Raw genomic sequence first — 24,227 nt, 5'->3', positions numbered from 1 at the left:
ACTTTCTCATGCGGTAGTGGACTCTTAGCCTCCTTCCCACTCCAACTGAGAGCTGTCCTACTTAGCTGGGGGAGGAAGGAATCACTCATTTAACTCAGCTAATATTACAGAGTTTCTGTTCCATAGCCAGCACCGAACATGCAGATGTGAAGAACAGAAAACACTTGGTCCCTTCACTCACAAGGCAGATACTCAAGTTGAGAAAACAAGACCTAATGTGGAACACTAAGATATTATACATCATGTGACAGGGCAGAGCAAGGATTTACATATTTTCAATAGTTTTATTTACCAAAAAAACTTACATAATATTACAGTGTGCCAGATACATTATAGTATCAACTCTCTGAATCCCTTATGAGTTATCCTCATTTTATAGATGAGGAAAGTGAGGCCTTAACAGGTTAAGGAGCTTGTCAAAGTGCTCTCTCTGGAAAACTTTTTAACAAAAGCTTAACAAAGCAATGGGTTCCATTTTGGTAAAAATTTGCCAACTTTGCCACCTTATAAAGCAATAGCTGTTTCTTTCCTTTACAACCAAATTTTACAACTTTGGAAAATGTTCCTCACAAGGAAAGAGGAATCTTGCAGGCAGCTGGCAATCTTCATGTATCAAATTTCTAACTTTGTGTTCTTCTGATCACACACCTTGAATTATCTATGGGTCTCTCAATGAAAATCTATGGACACACGGTCCCAAACTGTAGGAAGAGGCCCCCTGCAGAGCTGGCTGGCATAGAGTGCAGCACGATGAGGGGTATCTGGCACAGGTTTTCTTCTAAGATAATGTGTCTATATAGTTTATTGTGATTTTGAAAAGGTATTAAGGATTTTTAAAAATTCCCTCTAAAACTCAAAATTTTATTTGAAAGCCTTGTACCAAGAAACTGTATCTAGATATGAAAGGTTTACAGAATTCCAAAAGAAAGTCTAGTAACTGACCTTTCCTATAAATTATATCAAACTGTTACCACAACTATCTTAGAGTCTTCAGTATGAGAATGGCCTTTATGAGGTCATTCAATTCATTCCAGTTACCATATCTGGAAAGTTCACACTAAACAATCACAGGTAGAGGTGGTTTTTCATTGTTGTGAAAGTAGATTTGACCACAATCCTTAGTAAACCACTCTAGAGCATAAATGTACTCCTTGCATATGAAAGAATGATGTGTTATCATCTACTTTAGATGAGTATTAAAATGATGTTAACATAACAGAGAAAAAAAGGAAATGAGGTAATGAGAAATTTGTAGAACACAATGGGGGATAGCCTAGGTAAGGCAATGTTAGTGCGCACGCATGCGCGCACGTGTGTGTGTGTGTGTGTGTGTGTGTGTGTGTGTGTGTGTGTGTAGTCATGCACAACAGGAGTGAACTGACCAAAAGGAAGCAGAAGCCAGCTAGCAAACAGCTGCTGCCCTAGTTCTCTAACACCTCCTGATGTGGATCTCTCATCCTAGCATCCTTATCTCAAACCGGCCAATTCTTTGTGTGTCTCATCTTGATTCATAGCTTTGGCACATATGGCTCTCCTCGAGACCCTTCATCCGGAGGGGCCAAGCAAACCAGGGCAATCCTCCGTGTCTCAGAATCATTCCAAGCATACTTTGAACTTCTGCCTAGGGAGACCTCAAGAGTGGTCAGGGTCTGCCAAGAATAAATCCAAAATGTTCTGAGTTAATCTTGCATCAGGCCAGACCTAGAAATATAATTGTTTTGTAAAATGAATGTAATATTAGAGTCCAGCTAGCTTCTAGACTGCATCTTTCATCCTTTTTATTTCTAATCTGCTGTGGTTCTAAGAGAGTCTTTCTATGAGGATTCTGTGTACTTCTACTTCTGTTGTTACTACTGTTTCTATTACTAATAGTAATAATAATAACCTTCATACATAAAGCACTGATTATGTGCTGGTGATTACATTAAGGAATTTACATATATAAGACCCATTTAGTCTTCCTTATAATCTTACGAGATAGGTTATTATCCCTTGTTTAAAAATTTACCCAACATGGGGGGGGGCGGAGCAAGATGGTGGAGGAGTAGGAGACCTGGATTTCCTCTGGCCTCAGGAATTCAGCTGGATAGGGATCAAACCATTCTGAACACCTACGAACTCAACAGGAGATTGAAGAAAAGAATAGCAACACCTCTCTGAACAGAAGAGACCATTTTCTGGAAGGTAGGATGAGCGGAAGAAGTGAATCAGAGGCCATATTCGGGAGGATAGACGGCGGGGGAGGGGGCCTCCATCGGCCGCTTCTGGCAAGTGACAGAGCCCCAGAATCAAAAAATCGGAACTTGTAGAAGTTGGATCCGCTGCGGGATGTCGCTCCAGTGGCTAAGCGGGGGGTGGAACCCTGGCGGGACACTGTGGTCTCAGGACCCTCGGGGTCACAGGAAGACCGGGGGAGCCTGAGTGCGGCAGAGCTCCCAGGTATCGGAGCGGGGAAGCCGGCTGCAGAGACGGAGCCGAGGCGCGGGCTCTAGCCCGGGGTTGCCATAAACTGTGATCCGCGGCCCAGTCGGGCCACTGCTCCTCCAGCAGGGACCCCACAAGCGGCAGATTCGGGGAGACTCCCCTTCCTCCCCCGGGAGGAGCGGCGCGGGAGCGCACCGCAGGGATCTGCTGGGTTTGGAGACTCCACACGGGGTCAGGTGCCAGAGATAGAAACGCTCGGTCACAGGCCGGGTGAGCACAGAGTGCGGCCAGAGACCGGGGAGACGGGAGTGACTGACTGCTTTTCTCTGGGGGCGTACTGAGGAGCAGGGCCCCAAGTTTTCGACTCCAACGGGGCGTAGATTGGGAGGTCGCCATTTTCACTCTCGTCCTCCAAAGTTGGACCGAAAGCTTGCAGGGAACAGAAGCTCCCGAGAGCAAACCCGAGTAGCTTCCTTAGCCCGGACCAACAAGAGCGGGGCAATTCCGCCTCCGGCAAAGACATTTGGAAACCACAGCAACAGGCCCCTCCCCCAGAAGATCAGCACGAACAGTCAGCCAAGACCCAAGTTTACCGATCAATGAGAACAGGAGAACTCCAGCACTAGGGGAATACAGCACATAGAATTCATGGCTTTTTTACCATGATTCATTAGTCTTTCAAAGTTAATTTTTTTAACTGTTTTTTTTTTTTTGAAATTTTCTTTTTCGCTTTTTCAACCAACATCTTATCAATCCCTTTTTTAAAAAAAACACTTATTTTTCATTTTGAGTCATATTCTATCCCTTCATAGTAGTTACCCTTATTTTTGACATATATATATAACTTGTTCTCTCTTTAAAATTTTGAGATACAGTTTCTTCTAACATATCAAAATATACCCTAAATTTCTAGTGTATGGCTTTGTTCTAGTCTCCTGCCTGATCACATTCTCTCCCCACTTTTTCTTTCTTTTTTTTAATCCTCTTCTTTCTTTTTTCAAGCACCTTATCAATTCCTTTTATAAAATCTTTTATAATTTGCATCTTTACAGTCATATTCCATCCCTTCATCGTATCAACCCTTATTTTGTACATATATAAGTCTTTCTTTAAAATTTTAGGAGGCACTTTCTTCTAACAGACCAAAATACACCCAATATCTAGTGTGTGGCACTGATCTATGCACTAGCCTTATCATATTTGATCATATTCTGTTTTTTGGTTTGTTCTGTTTTTGTCTTTTTCTTTCTTTCTTTTTTTTTTTTTTTTTGCTTTCTTTCTTCTTTCTTTCCCTTTCTTTTCCCCTGGTTTCAGGTCTTTTCTGATTTGTTTAGAGTATATTTTCTGGGGACGTTGTTAACCTGTTAGCATTTTCTTCTCTCATTCATCTACTCTCCTCTGGATAAAATGACAAGACGAAAAAAAACACCTCAACAAAAAGAACAAAAGGTAGTACCGTCTGCCAGGGACCTACTCAATATGGACATTAGTACAATGTCAGACCTAGAGTTCAGAATTATGATTTTAAAGATATTAGCTGGGCTTGGAAAAAGCATGGAAGTTATTAGAGAAACCCTTCTGGGAGAAATAAAAGAACTAAAATCTAACCAAGTCGAAATCAAAAAGGCTATTAATGAGGTGCAATCAAAAATGGGGCACTAGCTGCTAGGATAAATGAGACAGAAGAGAGAATTAGTGATAGAGAAGACCAAATGATGGAAAATAAAGAAGCTGAGAAAAAGAGAGATAAACAGCTACTGGATCACAAGGGCAGAATTCGAGAGATAAGTGATACGATAAGATGAAACATTAGAATAATTGGGATCCCAGAAGAAGAAGAGAGAGAAGAGCAGAAGGTATATTGGAGCAAATTATAGCAGAGAACTTCCCTAATGTGGGGAAAGAAACAGGCATCAAAATCCAGGAGGCAGGCACAGAGAACCCCTCTCAAAATCAATAAAAATAGGTCAACACCCCGACATCTAATAGTAAAACTTAACGAGTCTCAGAGACAAAGAGAAAATCTTGAAAGCAGCTCGGGAGAAGAGATCTGTAACCTACAATGGTAGAAATATTAGACTGGCAACAGACCTATCCACAGAGGACCTGGCAGGCCAGAAGGGACTGGCATGATATCTTCAGAGCACTAAACGAGAAAAATATGCAGCCAAGAATACTATATCCAGCTAGGCTGTCATTGAAAATAGGAGAGATAAAAAGCTTCCAGGACAAACAAAAACTAAAGGAATTTGCAAACACGAAACCAGCCCTCCAAAAATATTGAAAGGGGTCCTCTAAGCAAAGAGAGAGCCTAAAAGCAGCATAGACCAGAAAGGAACACAGACAATATACAGTAACAGTCACCTTACAGGCAATACAATGGCACTAAATTCATATCTTTCAATAGTTACCCTGAATGTAAATGGGCTAAATGTCCCAATCAAAAGACACACGCTATCAGACTGGATTAAAAAACAAGACCCATCAATATGCTGTAAGAGACTCATTTTAGACCCAAAGACACCCCCACATTGAAAGTGAGGGGGTGGAAAACGATTTACCATGCTAATGGACACCAAAAGAAAGTTGAGGTGGCAATCCTTATATCAGACAAATGAGATTTTAAACCAAAGACTGTAATAAGAGATGAGGAAGGACACTATATCCTACTTAAAGGGTCTATCCAACAAGAAGATCTAACAATTGTAAATATCTATGCCCCTAACGTGGGAGCAGCCAATTAGATAAGGCAATTAATAACAAAAGCAAAGAAACACATTGAAAACAGTACACTAATAGTGGGGGACTTTAACACCCCCTGACTGAAATGGAAAGATCATCTAAGCAAAAGATCAACAAGGAAATAAAGACTTTAAATGACACACTGAACCAAATGGACTTCACAGACATATTCAGAACATTCCATCCCAAAGCAACAGAATACACATTCTTCTCTAGTGCCCATGGAACATTCCCCAGAATAGATCACATCCTAGGTCACAAATCAGGTCTCAACCGGTACCAAAAGATTGGGATCATTCCCTGCATATTTTCAGACCACAGTGCTTTGAAACTAGAACTCAAATACAAGAGGAAAGTTGGAAAGAACTCAAATACATGGAGGCTAAAGAGCATCCTACTAATGAATGAATGGGTCAACCAGGAAATTAAAGAAGAATTAAATAAATTCATGGAAACCAATGAAAATGAAAACATAACTGTTCAAAATCTTTGGGATGCAGCAAAGGCAGTCCTAAGAGGAAAGTACATAGCAATACAAGCCTTTCTAAAGAAACAAGAAAGGTCGCAAATATACAACCTAACCCTAAACCTAAAGGAGCTGGAGTAAAAACAGCAAATAAAGCCTAAACCCAGCAGGAGAGAGAAATAAAGATCAGAGCAGAAATCAATGAAATAGAAACCAAAAGAACAGTAGAACAGATCAACGAAACTGGTTGATCCTACAGCGAATATCATTCTCAATGGGGAAAAGCTGAGAGCTTTCCCCCTAAAGTCAGGAACATGGCAGGAATGTCCACTATCACCACTGCTCTTCAACATAGTATTAGAAGTCCTAGCCACAGCAATCAGACAACAAAAAGAAATCAAAGGCATCCGAATCAGTAAAGAGGAGTCAAACTCTCACTCTTTGCAGCTGATATGATACTGTATGTGGAAAACCCAAAAGACTCCACCCCAAAACTGCTAGAACTCATCCAGGAATTCAGGAGGTGGTTCTTTGAAAGAATTAATAAGATGGATAAACCCCTGGCCAGACTTATCAAAAAGAGAAATGACCCAAATCAACAAAATCATGAATGAAAGAGGAGAGATCACAACCAACACTAAAGAAATACAAACAATTATAAGAACGTATTATGAGCAACTCTATGCCAGCAAATTAGATAACCTGGAAGAAATGGATGCATTCCTAGAGATGTATCAACTACCAAAATTAAACCAGGAAGAAATAGAAAACCTGAACAGATCTATAACCACTAAGGAAATTGAAGCAGTTATCAAAAATCTCCCAACAAACAAAAGCCCAGGGCCAGATGGCTTCCCAGGGGAATTCTACCAAACATTTCAAGAAGAATTACTACCTACTCTCCTGAAACTGTGCCAAAAAATAGAAATGGAAGGAAAACTCCCAAACTCATTTTATGAGGCCACCATTACCTTGATCCCCAAACCAGACAAAGACCCCATCAAAATGGAGAATTACAGACCAATATCCTTGATGAACGTGGATGCAAAAATTCTCACCAAAATACTAGCCAATAGGATCCAACAGTACATTAAAAGGATTATTCACCACGACCAAGTGGGATGTATCCCTGGGCTGCAAGGTTGGTTCCACATCCGTAAATCAATCAACATGATACAATACATTCACAAAAGAAAGAACAAGAACCATATGATCCTCTCAAAAGACGCAGAAAAAGCATTTGACAAAGTACAGCATCCTTTCTTGATCAAAACTGTTCAGAGTATAGGGATAGAGGGTACATACCTCAATATCATAAAAGCCATCTATGAAAAACCTACAACAAATATCATTCTCAATGGGGAAAAGCTGAGAGCTTTCCCCCTAAAGTCAGGAATGTGGCAGGGATGTCCACTATCACCACTGCTATTCAACATACTATTAGAAGTCCTAGCCACAGCAATCAGACAACAAAAAGAAATCAAAGGCATCCAAATCGGTAAAGAGGAGTCAAACTCTCACTCTTTGCAGATGATATGATACTTTATGTGGAAAACCCAAAAGACTCCACCCCAAAACTGCTAGAACTCATACAGGATTCAGTAAAGTGGCAGGATATAAAATCAATGCACAGAAATCAGTGGCATTCCTATACACCAATAACAACAGAGAAGAGAGATAAATTAAGGAATCGATCCCATTTACAATTGCACCCAAAACCATAAGATACCTAGGAATAAATCTAACCAAAGAGGCAAAGGATCTGTACTCAGAAAACTATAAAATACTCATGAAAGAAATTGAGGAAGACACAAAGAAATGGAAAAACGTTCCATGCTCATGGATTGGAAGAACAAATATTGTGAAGATGTCATTGCTACCTAGAGCAATCTACACATTCAATGCAATCCCCATCAAAATACCATCTACTTTTTTCAAAGAAATGGAACAAATAATCCTAAAATTTGTATGGAACTAGAAAAAACCCCGAATAGCCAGAGGAATGTTGAAAAAGAAAAGCAAAGCTGGTGGCATCACAATTCCCGACTTCCAGCTCTATTACAAAGCTGTCATCCTCAAGACAGTATGGTACTGGCACAAAAACAGACACATAGATCAATGGAACAGAATAGAGAGCCCAGAAATGGATCCTCCACTCTATGGTCAACTCATCTTTGACAAAGCAGGAAAGAATGTCCAATGGAATAAAGACAGTCTCTTCAACAAATCGTGTTGGGAAAATTGGACAGCCACATGCAGAAAAATGAAACTGGACCGTTTCCTTACACCACACACAAAAATAGACTCCAAATGGTTGAAAGACCTAAATGTGGGACAGGAGTCCATCAAAACCCTAAAGGAGAACACAGGCAGCAACCTCTTCGACCTCAGCCACAGCAACTTCTTCCTAGAAACATCACCAAAGGCAAGGGAAGCAAGGGCAAAAATGAACTATTGGGATTCCATCAAGATAAAAAGCTTTTGCACAGCAAAAGAAGCAGTCCACAAAACCAAAAGACAACCGACAGAATGGGAGAAAAGATTTTCAAATGACATATGAGATAAAGGGCTAGTATCCAAAATTTATAAAGTACTTCTCAAACTCAACACCCAAAGACCAAATAATCCAATCATGAAATGGGCAGAAGACATGAACAGCCATTTTTCCAAAGAAGACATCCAAATGGCCAACAGACCCATGAAAAAGTGCTCAACATCACTCGGTATCAGGGAAATCCAAATCAAAACCTCAATGAGATACCACCTCACACCAGTCAGAATGGCTAAAATTAACAAGTCAGGAAATGAGAGATGTTGGTGGGGATGCAGAGAAAGGGGAACCCTCCTACACTCTTGGTGGGAATGGAAGCTGGTGCAACCACTCTGGAAAACAGTATGGAGGTTCCTCAAAAAGTTGAAAATAGAGCTACCATACGATCCAGCAATTGCACTACTGGGTATTTACCCCAAAGATACAAATGCAGGGATTCGAAGGGGTACGTGTACCCCAGTGTTTATAGCAGCAATGTCCACAATAGCCAAACTGTGGAAAGAGCCAAGATGTCTGTCGACAGATGAATGGATAAAGAAGAGGTGGTATATATATACAATGGAATATTATGCAGCCATCAAAAGGAATGAGATCTTGCCATTTGCCACGACGTGGATGGAACTGGAGGGTGTTATGCTGAGTGAAATAAGTCAATCAGAGAAAGACATGTATCATATCACCTCACTGATATGAGGAATTCTTAATCTCAGGAAACAAACTGAGGGTTGCTGGAGTGGTGGGGGGGTGGGAGGGATGGGGTGGCTGGGTGATAGACATTGGGGAGGGTATGTGCTATGGTGAGTGCTGTGAACTGTGCAAGACTGATGAATCACAGATCTGTACCTCTGAAACAAATAATGCAATATAGGTTAAGAAAAAAAAAGAAGAAGATAGCAAGAGGGAAGAATGAAGGGGAGTAAATCGGAGGGGGAGACGAACCATGAGAGATGATGGACTCTGAAAAACAAACTGAGGGTTCTAGAGGGGAGGGGGGTTGGGGGGATGGGTTAGCCTGGTGATGGGTATTAGGGAGGGCACGTTCTGCGTGGAGCACTGTGGGTTATGCACAATGAATCTTGGAACACTACGTCAAAAACTAATGATGTAATGTATGGTGATTAAGATAACAATAAAAAATTTAAAGAAAAAGAAAAACTTACCCAACATCATAAAGCTAGTAAGGACCAGTATCAGGATTCAAACCTGGCAACCTGGCTCCAGAATCCATGCTGTTAGACACTCTATCAAGCCCCTTTTGTTTGAATAATGCAAAGAATATACCATCAAAACCAGAGGCCTGCATTTCCAATCCCATCTCTAAGTCTATAATCAACTGTGTGACCTAGGGCAAGTCTTTGACTCAATTTCCACTTTATAATGGGCCAGGCTCAATGATTTGCTTCTGGTTATACAATGCTATAATGATGAAGTAGGTGTTTTCACTAACAAACTTGACTTTGCTGGATGAGTCAGAAGGTTTAAAGCTTGGAAATGAAATATGTCTAAGGGAAGGAAAGAGGCAACTAATAATAACTAAGTCAATCTTCTAAGAATTTTCACACTTCATATTTTGTAATACAAGCATTAGATTCATACTTTACAGAGGAAAACACTGAGACTCAGAGATCAGGTGATTTTTCCAAGGTCACACAGACTGTCAGGATGGACCAATGCATGGGAACACAGCTAAAGCTCCAGCCCTTCCTGCAGCACCACGATGCTTCCCTGCCTGTCCTCTCAGCAGCAGTGAGCAGAGATTGAAAAGGGAATCTATATAAAGTCCCTAGCATGAAGTCTTGCGAACAGCACATACGCAGTAAATTAATTTGGATGTGGGGATGGAAACAGGTGAATATCAACTTAAAAGTGCTAACACATTGTAACTTAAAACAAAAGTGGGTACATTTTTGTGTAACTTCTACAGGGTGGGCTGAGTAACTATCAAAACAAGTGAATTTCTGGAGGGAAAGTCTATATGACTTGAATCTATCGCTGAGTAAACAATGAAGAAATAACATGAGAATGCCAATAAATGTGGTATTTCCAGATCATATACATGTGTTCGTGGGGTATTTGGCTGCATGAAATAACTTCCTAACAATAACTCAGAGTCACTTTGTCAAGAGGAATCTGCCTTTCTCCCTAGCCAGAATTTCACCAGTAATACTGACGAACAAGGAAAGTCTCTCATGTGTTGACTACCTAAAGGAGGGCAGGAAAGGCAGAATCTTATGAAACTACTAAACTGTGCAAACTTACTAATTTCCTGTTCTGGTTTGGAAATGGAGTCACTTATTCACTTACCAATTCATCCCACAAATAATAATTGAACACCGGTATGTACAAAATGGAACACAACCTAGATGGTGATGCCAATGCAGTGGGAGGAGTGCTTACGATGAAAAGTTGCAGAGGCATGAATGTTATCTATGATGGGTTAGAGGACTGCCTGAAGGAAGTGACATCTGAGCCAACGCCAGAGTATATAGTGTGCTTAGGAAAGTGCAAGGAGTTAAGAATGGTTAGAATTCAGTGTATGCATAAGGAAGTCTTTTGAGCGACTGAATTTCATAATTATGTAGCCATAGAACTAGACGTAGAGGGTTTTCAGATCAGACAATAAGTTTGACACTCTCATTTTACGTTTAAGGAAACTAAGTCCTCTAATTAGGTACCCAGACTGTTACCATGAGGACGACTACTACATCAGGTGCGGCTGTCCTCAAATACAGAACTGAACGCTGTTGTGTCTAAGAGTAAACACAGCTGAATGCAGACACGTTGGAAAACCACTAACCTTCTTAGTGTGAAGGCCTGTTATCTGCTATGACACATACTAAAATACTTAGAGAAATCACATCTAGCTGATCTGAATGGTTTCCACATACAAAAACGAAAAGTTAAAATCTATAAACCACCCCTCCTTATGTATTGTAAGGGTTGATCCAAGAACACTGGAGATAAAACTTCAACACATACAGTACACTCATCAATTAACTTAAGTCTTCCCTCTCTTTTAAAACTAGCTATTGTTCATTAAATTTAATAAAAATTGAGGTGCAACAGCTATTAAATGAAGCCATTCTTTTAAATCCCTGTGGATGTTTGCTAAACTTTGGACAAAAATTTTATCATCATTAATTACTAAGCAACACCTTACTGGGAAATCACAGTAGAAACAGTGACATTCTGTCACAAAGCCAAAATCAAGTAAGGGTACAATACAAGAAATATGCAATGCTATGGTGACTGTGTATTTAATTCAAGAAATATGAGGTGCTAAAGTACTCTATTTCTTTTACAGGTTAGTTCTCATGATATTACATGTAAAGAAATAGTAAAGATTCTTTTTAGGTACTAGAATTTTATCGTACAAAGTTCTACTTGAAATAAGTGTGCTGTCAGCTTGGACTCAGAAGATTTTCATGTTTCCTGGGTGCAACTGATAGTAAAGCAAAATTCTTTTTTTTTAAAGATTATTTATTTATTTATTTATTAGAGAGAGAGAGAGAGAGAGAGTGCAAGCACATGTGTGAGGGGGTGGGAAGGTGCAGAGGGAGAGGAAGAGACAGAATCTCATGCAGAGTCGGTGCTGAGCATGGAGCCTGATGCGGGGCTCGATCTCACAACCCTGAGATCAGGGACCTGAGCTGAAATCAAGAGTTGGACACTTAACTGACCAAGCCACCCAGGTTTCCCTAAAAGCACTCTTTTAAAAAAAAGGATTCTTTTGTAGCTTGTCATAGTGGTTCTCCACCAAGGGGGTACTGGAATCAACCATGAAGAGCTTCTGACAATTATGCAGCTGTCTGGATCCCACTGCAGAACACTAACTAGAAAACTCTGGAAACCACCAGACTAGAAGAACTTTATGGTTCTTTCCAATCCAGTGATCACATTACATACAAAAACCTTGTACACATTCAACACCCAACAGCTTTCTTTTTGTACGCATTAACCGCCCAACACTACACAGAGTAAAAGCACTATTTCTGTACCAGAGATGAAGGCCCTGTTGCCCTGCGCTATGCATTCACTTTACTGACCTGGAGAAACTCCTAAGAAATAAATTGAAGATTAAAACATATACAACTTCAACTTAAATATACTTTTTTCCTCTGGTTATTTTGATACAAGTCCATCATATTTCATTATTTCTGAGGCAGAAATTTGGGGAACTGTCTCTAATGTAAGCCCTAATTATTGCAGAGGTAATGGGAAGGCAGAAATGGGGAAGGACGTGGCTGTGCATTAGTACATTCGTTCTCTAACTCACAACAATCCCGGGAAGGTGGGTGAGTGTTGTCAGTGTTACAGACCTGGTACTTCATCTGCCTTCTCAACCTTATTAGACCCAATTCCCCAATGTGATACTAACATCTACACATATGTATTCATTTCCATTCCTCCTTTTCTACCCTGAAACGAAATTCACAGATATTTAACAGAATTTCAAAAGTATCAAAATGCCCTAACAGTAATACAAAGGAAAATAAAAGTAATTAATAAATTATGTATTTCAATAGGTGTATGCTCCTGACTGACTATACTAAAAGACAATGAAGTAGTCAGATGCTTACACTACTTACAATTCATATATTTAAATTTAAGAGACATTGGATAGTAAGAAACCATAACACACAAGTACTGGAAAATGAAATAAAGTCAAACGATTTTCTGAAATGATCCCAAATAATATAAAGTACTATTATCTTTTGATATTCAAGCTAGTGGCATTTTTGGAAAATTTAATGTTTATTAAGACAAAAGTATATAAAAATACTTTGTCTTTATATATAAAACAGAGTTAGGTTATAGGCAGAGACAGTCATATAAAGTTTTTCAGCTTCCTTCACAAACATGCCATGCACGAGACCCTCAAAGCCATGTAGGTACCCCCACAATTCTTTGACGTGCAGGATACCCTGTGCATTACATGATGTCTACCATCGCTGGCCACTGCCCACTCAATCGCTGAGATAAACTCAAATGCTCCACAAAATTCCAAACTTCCAAACATGAGCTTTAAGTATCTATATGCATACTACTACAGATTCTCACAGGCTTGAGAGTAAGTGGGCCACTACTGACGCCTGATCTTGGGCTAAAGATTCTCTTATATAAGGGCTACTTATAATTGAAAAGCCTAGGACACATCTATCCTAGAAGCTTCCAATAAGAATTATACCCAAAACTGTTTTTTAAAGTAGATAATAAAGTTATTTTTATATGTATATCTATATATACAGTTGTACTAATAATTCTGCCTCTTCTACCTCCCCCCAAAAATACTTACTCATGAGCTTTCTAGATAATCAAGGTCAAACTGTGAAAATATTACCATTCTCTTTTTTCCACACTAATGCAAAGATACATTAATGCAAATAATCCAAAAGTCATTTATATAGGCAGTCAAATGTATTATTTATTTGGAAGAAGAGTATCTTCCTAATTACGTTTTGATTAGGCATCTATTAAAAGTAATTTACATCTCCTGATCTGATCAACCCAATGCCTAAAGTATGTGTCTTCTAGGGGCAGGTGCGGGAGCTGCCTGAGTCTGAGAACATGCTGAATACTAAGAGAGGAACCAAAGTATTTTGGAAGTTTCACTAATTGGGATTTGGTTCTATAATTTATTTTTGGCACTGGAAAAAAAAAACACCATGCCTTCATACAGATTTTATATTAAATTAGCACATTATTCATAAAAATATCAGATATACCCTCATTTTAAGTAAAGGTGATAAGGACTTCACTTTATATGAAAGGATTCACAGATTAGAGGAAAATCACCACAGGATTCCTTTGAACATAAAAACTCCTCCTGGTTAAAATGCCATTTAAAAATTAATGAATAAGTTAATGACTGAATATTCATTAAATTTCTACATATTATGAAAGACTTGCTTAAAATGTCTATTGAAATGGCATTTAGTCTTAATAGGTGAAATGGTCATTTCCATAGTGAGTTAACTTGTTTTCCACTTCAAATTCTACAGATTAATTCACTAATTAATTTAATAATGCATACAAGAAATCAGTATTCCATTTTTTATAACCTCAATTTGGTTATCTTTCTTCATATCTAAAATTGGTAAAAAATTTCCTCATACCCAGGCACAGGTATCAACTTATGATAAAAAATAAGGTAAGGTTTGTGCATAACCAAGATATGTGGTGGTTAAAGTAACTCATCTTTTAGTATTCTGATTGCTACTTGTTTCTATAAATAAACTTCAGCAATATGTGTAGCCTGCACATTTGTGTACTAGGTGATATGAGATTTCTGAATTCGTTTTAAAGCAACTGATCACACAGAACAGCTCTAAAAGGCTTTATGAGTCACATAAAATACAGACCTTATTATTTTTTTTTTCAGCACAGAAGCCATATTTTCTATTATTAAACAGAGAATTTTGATGCTGATAAAAAACAAACAAACAAAAAAACCTCACACATAAAAAAAATAAAAAAACATAGCACAATACCAAATGTGTAATATGAGGCTATTCACTTACTTGGTACTGGGCCTTTTTTGTAGGGCTTTATCCAGGATAAGAGACGGGGCACTCCTCCTCCTTTCTGCTAGTGTTTTCATTTTCTGTTGAGAAAAAAAATTCAAATGAAGACCATGTGACTTGTAAAGCCAGTAAATGCCAACTTTCAAACCAATTTAGCAAATTTTGTATTGCCTATCCTTGCCTCTCAAAGAGTCTGCAATCTCATTGTAGAGATAAAATAACATCTTAACTAAGAGAGTAAGTGTCAAAAAGTGGTAAAGGCTTTAAATATTTTTTATAGCTAGAGAATAAGGAGGTTAAGTGTAGATCAGGTATTTGGGAAAAACATTATCATAACCTTTATCTTCAACTGTAGCTAACAGATATGTTGTTTATTATGTTCCAGCCCCTCTGCTAAAGGCAAGACAGGAGTATCTCATTTATACTTCAAAATGTCATCTGAGTAACTCTACTGTCTCTCTTTCATGGGCAGGGTAGGCCCCAAACTGGGCCTCAAGGAAAGTCAGGATTTGAAGAGATCAAGTAAAGGGAGAAAAAAAAGAAAAACAAACAAACAAACAAAACACAGTTAAAGCAAAAGAGACTAGATTCTTATACATTTAATAGACCTTTAAACTTAAATATTTATACATTTGGGGATCCCTTCTTCCAAACAGATTTTTTTTTTTTTGCTGTAACTTAAAAAAAGAACAAAAAGACTTTTTTTTTTCCTTTTCTAAGTGGTATATAAACATAGGATTAACTGGATAATTTGAGTACTCTGTCTCAGAGGACCTACAATTTTTAGTAAATGGGGATTTATTCAACCTGGATTATCCAGATAATCACTCTCTAAATTCAGTCTTACATATTTCACAATTCTAGATAGAGTTAGCGGGCCTGCCACTGGAAATGGATGAGTAAAATCACCAATATGCTCATCAACAGCCAGGAGTGAAGTTCAGGCTGTGGCCATTCTTCCTGCTCTACTGTCCCACCCTCTCCTGGCCAGAGGTCTTACCTACCGCTGGAGGACCTAGGCTAGCCATCCTGGGAACCAGGTGCTGCTCTAGTAAGAACCAGGAAAACTAACTGGTTCAGGATCAGTACCTCCTTACATTATTCATAAAGGAATTGCTTCTAGTAAAATCAAACCTAGATCCTGGCACAGGAACAGAGGAATAATCATCGAATGAGAAGGGGATACTGGCTTTCTTTGGCAAAATTCTTATCGCCCAAATTCACCATGTCCCCAGGACCTTTCCACAGTTATTGTCACCAGCATCCTGCCTCAGTGTTGCTTTCTCCCCATTAATCTTTTGGCTCACATGTAGAAACTATATGCCCAAACCTCCTTAGCATAGCTCGGACAGCAACTGACATAATTACATAAACCATGAATAAAAGACAGGAAGGAAATGGGTAAGAAATAGAGAATACCATTCTCAATCAGGAATTATTAACCAGGAAGGAGTTTCAGGGAAGGTTAAATTGTATACTTCTCTTGTTTACATGATATGTATTTATGCCTTCCTTCCATAGAGAAAGCCCACGGTTTTCATCAGATTCCCAGAAAAGTCTGTGATGTTGATAACCTACGTTGTATCTTACAGCTTGTCAGCCCCATCCCGCTGTTTCCATTACTCACATCTCTTGGGAGTCAGGGGGCTTGGTCTAGCCCAGACCTGAAGGTGAAATCCTCAGAAAATGTGCATGTGAACAAACTGCCACATTTCTTAGTAAAATCAACCAGTCTTTTACCACTGAGACTCTTCATGTGGGGACAGGCCACTGGACCTACAAATATTTGTCTCCCAGATTCTCCTTCTCCCGGCCACCTCTGCAGTCACACTAGCCTTAGAACGGTGGATTCAGAAGAGTTATGTTCTTGCCCCTAAGCCCCCTGACTCCCTTTATTCAGCAACTATTTACTATGCTTTGAACTTTGAAATGTACCCAATCCTAAACTTTATCTGGGCTCCTTACACCTTCAGTTTTGAACTAGACGAGGGTCTGCCTAGTCTACCCTAGTGGAACCACCTTCCTGGATCTATCTCAGCAGCCTTGCTTCTGCAGCCCCTAACCCTCTGACACCACGGTCAGCCGATCTAAGCTCCTAACTGAATCTTCATGCATACAGAACTTGTAATTCTGAGCTCCTTGCCTTTCAGGTTTACAAAGAATTTAGAAATGTTCAAAAGACAGCCATAAATATGATTTAAGATGTTGGGGGAAGAAGAGTCTGTGAGAAAAGCTAAAATGATCTGAAGTTCTTCATTTGGAAGGAGAAATAATCTCTAAATTTAACGCAGAATCATAATATGGAGGATAGAAAATGTCTTCCAAGGAAGAGAACACAAACAGAAATGCTGCTAAACTGTAGACTGAGAAACCATGTTGATTTTGGGTAGTGGTTCTCCGAAAAATTTTAAAAAGCTGTGAATTACATTGTGCACATAATTTCAAGGGGTTCAGAGACCTGCATAACATGGATTCCTTAGGGATTCATGGACCCCCAAATTTGAAACCTTCTGACATAAAGAAATCTTCCTGAGAGTGATGGCTGTTAAACACGAGAATGAATAATCAAATAAGGGTGACCAATTTTCTTCTGTAAGAGTGCTTTTAAAATAGGAGTTTCTCATGGAGACCTAATGCAGAGGTCCATATCCACACTAATTAGACTATGTTTCCTTAGTTATAAAATTGTCAGATGTATGAAGAGTCAAATGCAGAGTGTATCTACCTCATCTAGTGGATTCATATGCAACAGAATGTAATCAAACTACAGGAAGAATATTACTTTTATTTGAGATCCTACTGTTTGTAGTAAGTTTCACCACTAATGAGATATGCAACCCAAGGAAATTCAGTCGCTTCTATGGACTTTCATTTCCTAATCTAGAAAATCAGAAAATTTGGACTACACAGTCTCTTAAATCCCTTCTATTTTTGATATTCTCATGTTAAATGTCCACCAAAGATTTACCATGGATATGCAAGGAAATAAACATTATATGTGCCAATTTAAGATTCACAGGATTCATTCCTCTTGTAAATAATTAAAAGTCTTAGGGGCTCCTGGGCGGCTTAGTCGGTTAAGCATTGGACTCTTGATTTCAGCTCAGGTCGTGATCTCAAGGTCGTGAGATGCAGCCCTGTGTTGGGCTCCATGCTGGGTGTGGAGCCTGCTTAAGATTCTCTCTCTCTGCCTCTCCCCCTGCCTCTACTACTCCTCCCAGCTCTCTCTAAAAAAAAAAAAAAATTAAGAATGGCCAATATAACAAGAGTTTAATAAATAGATTTAGGTGTTAATTCATTAAAAATACACAGATCTCTTTCTTTTGTTCAAAAGTATAGCAAAACAAAGGGGCAATGGTGACTTCGAAACAAATTCACTTATCTATCAAAGAATCTGTTCTCAGGCAATAAAGAATTAGATTTTCTTTTTTGTTTATAACAACTGTGTGAAATATAACACATGGAAATAGAAAGAGACTATGATTCCTCTACAAGTAGATTACTGTGTAAGCTTGTCAGGACAGGTTGAGGCCATGCCTGTACCAGCACCAACAAATTTCAGTTGTTCAATGACAATAAAAACTATGATTCTTTGTCTCACAGAAAATAGAGAGTAGGTTTAAAACAGTGCTTTTTGTTGTTACTGTTAGCTTAAAAATCACAATGTACAGTATGATTTTTCAGAATGCCTACATGCTTGATGTTCATATCTAGATGACCTCACAAATACTAGATGCCGTTCTGAAACTGAGTATTTTTAAAGAGGTAATCTGTTTTTTTCTTTTTTTTTTAAGAGAGGGAGGGAGGGGGGAGAAAAAGGGGAGGAGCCGAGGGAGAGGGAGAGAGAGAACCTCAAGCAAGCTCCATGCTCAGTGGAGAGCCCAGTGCGGGGCTCAATCTCATGACCCTGGGATCATGACCTGAGCCAAAAGCAAGAGCGTGATGCTTAACTGACTGCGCCACCCAGGCGCCCCAGTAATCTCTTTTTTCTAAATTGACAAACTATATATTAGGTTAAAAATTAATTCCATTAAACTTTTGGAAATGATTTTCTTGATACTTGATACCACTTACCTAGTCTTTAAGGGCCCAAAAAATGAAACAAGAATTTTATATGAGCTAAAAAACAAACATGATATCGCATTTATTTACCCCTCCACTTCCAATTGGGAAAGATAAAGAGGACCTTGGAAGAAGTTGTAAAAGGGAATAAATGTGATTACATTTTTAAAATGGCTGTGTTTTCACTAACAGCAATTTATCAAGGAAGTATAACATGAACAGAAGAAAGTCATTAGATCTTTGATTTTCTGAGCTGTCTCTTCTGCAGTTATATTTGGTAATAAAGGCAAAGACCTATTCTGCCAAAAAGTAAAATAGAGGTCACAACTGAAAATGAGAACCAAATGACTGTAATTCATTTTTAAAAACATTTCAATAATAGCAAAATTGCAGCTACATTACCAGCTAATCTGCAAGTTGCTTTCCATTTCAACTCTTTTTTAATCAGTTGTATTAATTGTATGTTCAATTCCCTGTGTTCCTATCTTGCTTCACATATTATGCCTCGGTTATGGCATTTCATATTATTTATATTTCTGTCCATTTCTAGAGAGCAGGGACTGTAACTTCTTTCCAACTTTCTCCAGTCCTTCAACAATTATTTACTGGAATTCTGCTCTATCGTAGGCTTCTCTTTGTATTCCCAAAGCCTAGTACAATGCCTGGTACAAACTATGTACTCAATAAATGAAGGTTTATGTGAATTTTAAAATCCACTATCCTCCATATCTATATCACTATCCCATACACACACACAGGAAAACAAACAAACCTTTAAGGGGCTCTGCTAAAATGCTGTCATTAAGGAAATGTAAGCATTGCTATGGAACTGGATGGTGAAGAGTCATCCTTGTATACTGCAAACTACATCTTCTAACATAGTGCTGACATTTACCACTTTGAACTACAGGGTAAACATCTGATGATTGAAGTTAATTACCTGTGAACAAATGGTGCAGGGACACCTGAATATATACATGGAAAAAAATTAAGTTGGACTCCTATCTCATACCATATATAAAAATTAACTCAAGATGAATCAAAGATCTGAAAGTAAGATCAGAAATTATAAGAAAATTTAGAGAAAAACACAGGCAGAATATTTGTGACTTGGAGTAGGCAATGGTTTCTTAGATATGATACCAAAAGCACAAACAACAAAGGAAAAGGAATAGATAAATTGGATACTGTCAATATTAAAAACTTCTAGGGGCACCTGGGTGGCTCAGTCATTAAGCACTCGCCTTCAGCTCAGGTCATGATCTCAGGGTCCTGGGATCGAGCCCCGAATCGGGCTCCCTACTCAGCAGGAAGCCTGCCTCTCCCTCCCCCACTCCTGTTTATGTTCCCTCTCTCGCTGTCTCTCTCTCTGTCAAATAAATAAATAAAATCTTAAAAAAAAGATTAAAAACTTCTATGCTTCAAAGGACACTATTAAGAAAGTAAAAGAAGACCCACAGAAGAAAATTTTTGCAAATCATGTTTGATAAATGATTTGTATACAAAGAATTGTTATTGAATTGTCACAATTAAATAAAGATAAATAAGCCAATTTCAAAATGGGCAAAGGACCTGAATGGACAGTTCTCTAAAGAAGATATACAAATGGCCAATGAGCACAAGCGAAGATGCTCAATATCATTAGCCATCAGAGAAATGCAAATCAAAACCATGAAATATCACTTTATACTCATCAGGATGGCTATAATAAAAAAGACATAAAAAGTGCCAGCGAAGACATGGAACTCTCATAAACTACTAGTGAGAATGTAAAATAGCGCTGTCACTTTGGAACCTAGTTCAGAAGTTCTGCAAATGGCTAAACACAGTTACATAGGATCCTGCATTTCCTCCCAGGTACATAAACAAGAAAAATGAAAACATGTCCACACAAAAACATACATGTGAATGTTCACAGCAGCATTATTTATAATAGATAAAAAGTGGAAAACAACCCCAATGTCCATCAACTGATGAATGTATAAACACATTGTGGTATATCCACATAATGGAATATTACTTGGCAATAAAAGACACACTGACATGTGTAACAATAGGGATGAATCTTGAAAACATTACGCTAATTAAAAGAAGTCAGTCCCAAGGGACATGTTATATGCTCTCATTTGCATGAAAAATCCAGAATAAACAAATCTATAGAAACTTAAAGTAGATTAGTGTTTGCCCAGAGTTTGGGGAGATGAGGCGATTGGGACATGATGACGAAGGGGTGTGGTGTTTCTTTTGGGGTAATGAAAATGTTCTGAAATTGACTGCAACAACAGATGCACGATTCTCTAAATATACTATGGCATGTGAATTATATCTCAATAAAGCTGTGAAAAAGAAAAACAAAGAGCTAAATACCAAACTACTAAGCCACTGGGTTCCATCCCAGCAAACTGGCTCATAGCCAAGAGCCATTATTTTCTTTATTTGTATAATAATCATCCGTAGTACAATACAAGAAAATGAAAATTATTTGCTTTTTGTCCAACATATTTTTATATAAAATGTTTATTCCAATTCCAATGGCTTTCCATTGGAATTCCTCAGAGATCTGAGGAATACGTCCACCGATCATCCCCTACTGCTCCAATGCCCGAGCCTTACCATTTTCACACAGTAAATTTTCAGTAGCAGTGTATTAAGTCAGTGAATTAACACTGCCCATATCTGAGAGTTTAAGGTGGTGATACAAGTGTGCCTATGTAGGAAAATGAAACTGTAAACAGGTAGCCGAAGAACAAAATTTTTGGTCTTTTATTTTCAACAACTCAGAAAACACTGTTTACATAAAAACCTGCATGTAGTCTCTCATTAGAAGTTTAACTTCATATCAACCAAGAGATACAGTACTATTTTCAGAACCTCTAAATCATTCTGGATCTGGTCGTTCTTAATTCTCAGAGATTATAGGAAAAAATGCCTATCAAAAGAAAGGAACAGGATGAAAGGTTTAAGTCAGGTGAACTGCAATTTTTCATCCTTTCTTCTGTTACAGTCACTTTATGAAGAAAAACATCTAAGCATTTTAGTTGAATTTAAGTCAACTGTGCTGAAGTCACTTCCAAACATTTAAAATTAGCCTAACATTAAAATGAGGACTTTGAGTGCTTGCTTCAGCAGCACATAGGAAAGCTTTTAAAGAATTCAAGTTTCAAAGCTAGAAAAAAATTTAATCAAATTTACAAATTAGCGTATTCAAATTTGACCATTAATTCTATTGTGGCTAGTCTATACAATTTTGTAAGCAATGAACTGTTTCTTTCTTGTCTTCCCGACACACCTGCAGTATTTAATTTGTGGAGGCATACCTAAGAGACACTAGCTCTGCAAGGAAACAAGAAAATTATTTTTAACCCTGCATCTTGCTTCTAGGTCCTATTATCACAACCAGGTTTTGACCACTGGGTGAGCTGAAGCTTCTCACTATTGCCACTTTGGTCTGTGATGTGTGTGATCCTCTATTTATTTCCAGTCATACCATCCAGAATCAATCTAAGCATTTAATTAAAACAAATGTCATCACAGCAGATCGTTATAGAAGGATATAAGTTCTTTTCTGAGATTAAGAAAGATACACTTTTACTTTTGGCTTCTTTCCTCCTTCTATGGGATAGCCACTTTGAAATAAAACAATAAACATGAGAATCTATGTAATGTAGGAGAATGGGCCCTGGGCTAGGAGACACTGGACCTAAGTTCTGCACCTGGTTCAAGCACTTAACTTCTGAGTCCTCTCCATAAGATGACATAACCATCTGACCTACCACAAAGAATAGAATAAGATTATATGCAAAAAGTCCTCTGACATGGAAAACACCACGATAGTGTAACATACAGAGTGATGCTTTAGAGCGCATCAGTACCGTATATAAATAAATAGGAGGATAGCAGAATTCCCTTTATACCTTATGCTTCGTTCCTCTGCCTCTGCCTGACCCATGCAGGCTTCTGGAGTGTCACTGTGGGCCTTGAAGTTGGCTGGACTTTCTTCTTTAGGAAAGCCACCAATTTCAACCTCTGGTCACGATTCCTTTTCAGCAGCACCCTAGAGTAGACAGGGTCAATCACCAATGCCCTGTCCCTAATAATCCCTTGCAAGGCAGGGCCCATTCAAGGTGAGAGGATTTACACACCCATGACACACTCTAATAAACAAAGAGGCTCTCTGGCTGCCCTGGTAGCCATCTACCTGCCTAGTGGCTGAAGGGCTGACGGTAGCAGACACATCTCTAATGGGAAGCTTGGGAAGCTCTGCCTTACAGCAACCTCTCACTCTCCTCATGCAGAGGGGGAGGGTATGGCCTTCCAATCCAGAAACCATAATGGTAAAAAACAGAATGCATAAAATGAGAATGGAAAACAGGCCCAGGTCTATCCAGATTCAGACGTAGTATCACCTAGCAAAGACTACAGCCAAAGCTGAGGTTCAAGAGGGTAAATGCAGGGGTAGAAGAGGAAATAGATTCTCTCCTAGGTGTAAATTAGGACCCAGGTAAACAAGGAAAGCAAAAGGCCACAGAGCAGCTGGGTTTTCCACATCTTTGAAATGTGAGCTGATGTGGGCACACATACATTCCATTTTCAGAGTCCACACGCAAGTGACCAAACATCCAGAAATAGGTTTTACCTTTCAGTTGTGCCATGTGACAGCTGTCTGTCAAAATGAGGTCAAGGCTGCTCAGCACAGCACCGACACACAGTGCTGACAGGACTATGTCTGCTGTTGGTCGGATGTTTCTAATCTAAACTTGTCCTAGATAAAGAAAATCAGACTGAAACAAAATTATAAAAGAAACTGGGCTGTGCTGCCTGCAAGCCCCACTCTAGGTGGCTGACAGAAGGCAGTTTCCTCTGCTCCCTTTTCCAGCCTCCCACACTGTAGCTAAGTCCTCCGTAAGTAAACAATGGCTAACTCTCACCCCCATCCAAGGCTGCTTCAGAAAACCGGGGCAGTTGCCAATACCAAAATCAGCATCCAGCCTGCAGGCTCTCTGCACACACCACGACCTGCAGAGTCCCTGCGACCTACAACACTTGCGATACCAACATAAAGAATGGGAGAGCAAACTTTCCCCTCAATGAAACTGTCTTTCAGGGGTAGTATGCTCAGGCTACCATAACAGAATAACAGACTGGGTGGTCTAAACAACAGACATCTATTTTTCAGTTTTGGAGGCTGGGAAGTCCAAAGTCAAGGTGCCAGCAGATTCAGTTCTTAGTGAGACCCTCTTTCTCATTTGCGGACAGCTGCCTTCCAGCTCTATCCTCCTCACATGGGGGACAAAGACAGAGAGAGAGTAAGCTCCCTGGTCTCTTACAAGGGTCCTAATCCCATCATGGGGATTCTGACCTCATGACCTCATCTAACCCAGGGGGATTAGGACTTCAACATGAGTTTTCCGAGAGGGCACATTCAGTCTGTAGTAGAGGTTTTTGCCAAATGCTCTGA

At 39.0% G+C, this 24,227-nt stretch overlaps 1 protein-coding gene across 1 annotated transcript in view; it reads right to left on the bottom strand.

Moving 5' to 3' along the window:
* ARHGAP20 (Rho GTPase activating protein 20) overlaps positions 1–24,227 on the bottom strand; it is a 139,169-nt gene that overhangs the window by 105,673 nt on the left and 9,269 nt on the right. The window contains exon 2 of the mRNA XM_028105722.2: positions 14,705–14,787. Coding sequence (XP_027961523.1) covers positions 14,705–14,787 — 83 coding nt within the window. The remainder of the gene's footprint in view (positions 1–14,704; positions 14,788–24,227) is intronic.

The sequence above is a fragment of the Eumetopias jubatus genome, unplaced genomic scaffold (genome assembly GCF_037043125.1).
Source record: "Eumetopias jubatus isolate StellerSeaLion01/CBP00866 unplaced genomic scaffold, mEumJub1_p1.0 scaffold_13, whole genome shotgun sequence".
NCBI lineage: Eukaryota > Metazoa > Chordata > Mammalia > Carnivora > Otariidae > Eumetopias > Eumetopias jubatus.
Note: the sequence above shows the minus strand (reverse complement) of the source record. Positions and strands in the feature narration are given on the sequence as shown.